Consider the following 3426-nt stretch of genomic DNA (forward strand, 5'->3'; position numbering starts at 1 on the left):
TTATTATATACTACATACTACATGTACATACTCTTGGTTTTAAAAGATGCTACATACCACATACAAAACCCAAGTGGTGGTAACTACCAATGGTGATAGGAAAAATTGTCACAGTATATATATGAGCACCTGAATATTTGTGTAGCACGAGGTTATTATTTATGTACCCAAGTATTTATAGCCCACAGTATGGTAGGGGGCTGGTTTGTAGATTTTTTGAAAATAATACATGCACATGAATATTTGTATACCATGAGATAATTATTAATACCACACAAATATTTGAATGTAAACTTTATTATGATTATTTCAATTTATAGACGTTTTACTTTTTTCTAAAAAACGAATATGTGTGCGAAATGGGCCGTACTTCTTGCAACCCATTTAAGTAACACAAGCTTTTCCTTACAGTACATGAAGGATGAGGGGTCACAATATCTATCAGTACTTGTTCGGTGCACTGGCTTGCACGTGCTGCCTACGAGTAGCAGGAAACAGGTTCAACTGTAGGTAGGGAAACATTTTTGCTTCATTTTTCTTGTGTACTGACAGGCGGGACCCACTAGTTATAGAGACATAGTATTCAACTAAAAACCTGTTTGTCCATTATAAGTAGAGCAATGTTTTAAATAGCGGGCTATGAAAAATTGCGGCGGGCCTCCAAATCAGCTATAGAGCACTAAGGTGGGCTATTTGTGAAGGCGGCTATTTAACGACACCCTGCTGAAAAGGCTATAGCCGGCTATTTAAAACTATGAGTGGACCTCATGCCACATCAGCCAAATACGATGCCACATCAGCACATTCTACGTCTACGAATGAGATTAGTACCGTATTTGCACATTCATGTCAAGTTTTAGAATCAGTTTGATATATTTTTCAAGTTTAGGCACTAAACTGAACATCCTGACAAGTTCGAGCACCACTAGTATATTTACCTCACAAGTTACACCTGGCCTGCCCCGACCACAAACCAGCCGCAGAAGGTTTCTGAAGTTATTGATCATACCACGACTTCTTAGGATGTTGTTGTTCTTTACAAACACTTCTATGCAGTGGACAAGGAGGCAATCCTCAACATTCCGCTAAGTACAATAATTCAAGAAGATTTTTGGTCTTGACATTGCAAGAGGAAGGGCTTCTTCTCGGATCGTTCTGCATATCGTCTTCCGTCTTCTACGAAGTAGCAACACACGGATTGGTTGGAGCAAGTTCCTGGTCATTCACATTCAGAGGCCGACCGGCGATCCTCGGTCAAGCTCTGGAGCTTCATTATACCATAAAAAATTGAAGTGTTTGCTTGGCGACATGCCAAAACCTCGCTACCTACTGGAGGTGGAATCAGAGTAAGATGGTCGAGTCACCAGCCTGCTCTATTTGTAATGTTGCGGTGGCCACATGGAGGCACTCTCTATTTAATTGCCATATGGCACGGTGCATATGGGCTCTGGCTGATGAGTAATTAATAAAAGTCGCCATCTCAAATGGAACGGAGTATGCCAGATTATTGGTGTATTGACACGCTCCAAACGAAGGAAATCACACAAATGTTAGTTAGAATGCGAGTGATCTGGTGGGCTAGACAGCGCGCTATTCACGATGACTAGTACCAAAGCCCTATGAGCACTGCATGTTTTATCACAAAGTTCCTGGAGGATCTTGATTCTGTCGCTTTGAGTAAGCCGGTACCAGCCAGGAAACTGCATGCAATTCCAAGAAACATGCATCCAACTACAAGGGCCATGAGATCGCATTGGCTCCCTCCGATGGACTGTGATGCCAAAATATATGTCGATGGCGACCTGTCAAGGAGCGGTAGCAGTGATTTGTCAAGATAAAGAAGGCACGTACCTCGATGCCTAGGCTCGTGTCTTCGACTGTCTCACAGACCCGACATCGCTCGAAGCTCAAGCGTGCAATGAGGCACTATCACTGGCATGTGATCTTAATTTGACATCAGTTTGTATTGCCTCTTATTGTGTCGAGGTCGTTGCCAACGTTGCGGCTGGAGCTCCTTGCCACTACACTACAATCTTGTGCGAGATCGACCATCGCAATGGCGAAGCTCATGCCCTCACAAAAGTAGCTTTCTCTCTGTCTTCCAGGCGCCACCTGGGGCTTGTGACTATGTCCGATATCATTTGTATCCTTATGAACATTAATCTTTAATAAAGGTTACAGTTGCTAAAAGAAATGCAAATCAGAAAGAAAAAAAATCATCATTGCAACCAGCTGGAAAATAATAAAAAAACATCACATGAACATAACCTTTCTTATACCTCACTAGTATTATCGTTCTAATACCTACCTGTAGGGCTGAGGTGTGGCTGCTGCGGTCCTTAGACTCAGATCAAGTAGAACAAGAAGAGCAATTTGAATCCAGTGCAGCTGGCGGCCCTCCTCCTTATGATATTGAGTGCGCCGGCAGTTAACCGCCGGGTCACGGCGAGCCCCCCACAAGACCCGGTGCAGTGCTCGTCTGGTGATGGCAAAGCTGACTGCACGGTCTCAAGCGCGTACGGCCTGTTCCCAGACCGGTCGACGTGCCGCGCCCGCGCCGTGGTGTACCCTTCCACTGAGGAAGAGCTGGTGCGCGCGGTGGCGAACGCCACGGCCACCAAGACCAAGATGAAGGTCACCACCAGGTACTCCCATAGCATGCCGAAGCTTGCATGCCCCGGCGCCGGCAACGGCCGGGGCCTCGCCATCATCACCAGGTGGCTAAACCGCGTCGTGGGCGTGGAGGCGACGCGGATGGAGATGACGGTGGAGAGCGGAATCACACTGCGGAAGCTCATCGCGGCGGCTGCCGACGCCGGGCTCGCGCTGCCCTACACGACGGTCGGCGGCATCCTCGGCACCGCGCATGGCAGCTCGCTCTGGGGGAAAGGCAGCGCCATCCACGAGTACGTCGTCCGGATACGCATTATCACGCCCGCTCCGGCCGCCGACGGGTACGCCACGGTGCGAGTGCTCACGTCCGCCGACCTGGAGATGGACGCCGCGAAGGTCTCGCTCGGCGTCCTTGGTGTCATCTCGCAGGTAAGTTACGTTTTACATCTGATCAACCGCAAGCATACCGCGCCTAAGAAGTTCAGCATATTTTTGCATATGGTGTACTAGCTACTGGTATTTGCTACCCCATATTTAGTCCTTGACTTTGCATGAACCTGAATGACATAAAAATGTTGGATAACATACTCCATCCCTTCTGGTTGCAAGGCATGTGTGTAACCGTAGATCATCAATTTGGCCAACGTAATATGAATCAGATAAAAATATTGCAATAAAAACTTTATTCAAATATGAATTCAGCGCTATACCTTTTTTTTGGCCTATAGCTCATATATTTGTTTGATTAAATTGATGATCTAAGAATATTCGTGGGATTTATAATAAACCGAAAGGGAGGGAATATCTACCTAT

At 46.3% G+C, this 3426-nt stretch overlaps 1 protein-coding gene across 1 annotated transcript; it reads left to right on the plus strand.

The window, feature by feature from the left end:
• Positions 1-2406: 2406 nt before the first annotated feature.
• On the plus strand, positions 2407-3178 carry LOC125547269 (probable L-gulonolactone oxidase 6). The gene is made up of 2 exons (XM_048711214.1): positions 2407-3042; positions 3152-3178. Exons 1-2 carry the CDS (start codon positions 2407-2409, stop codon positions 3176-3178), a joined length of 663 nt encoding a protein of 220 aa, XP_048567171.1.
• Positions 3179-3426: the final 248 nt, after the last annotated feature.

Source organism: Triticum urartu, chromosome 3 (genome assembly GCF_003073215.2).
Source record: "Triticum urartu cultivar G1812 chromosome 3, Tu2.1, whole genome shotgun sequence".
NCBI lineage: Eukaryota > Viridiplantae > Streptophyta > Magnoliopsida > Poales > Poaceae > Triticum > Triticum urartu.

What these genes read in the sequence shown, in the direction of transcription:
- LOC125547269 (XM_048711214.1), top strand. Translation starts at nt 2,407, where the DNA reads ATGATATTGAGTGCGCCGGCAGTTAACCGCCGGGTCACGGCGAGCCCC. An exon ending in TCCTTGGTGTCATCTCGCAG is followed by an intron (nt 3,043 to 3,151) that starts GTAAGTTACGTT and finishes CCCCATATTTAG; the next exon opens with TCCTTGACTTTGCATGAACC.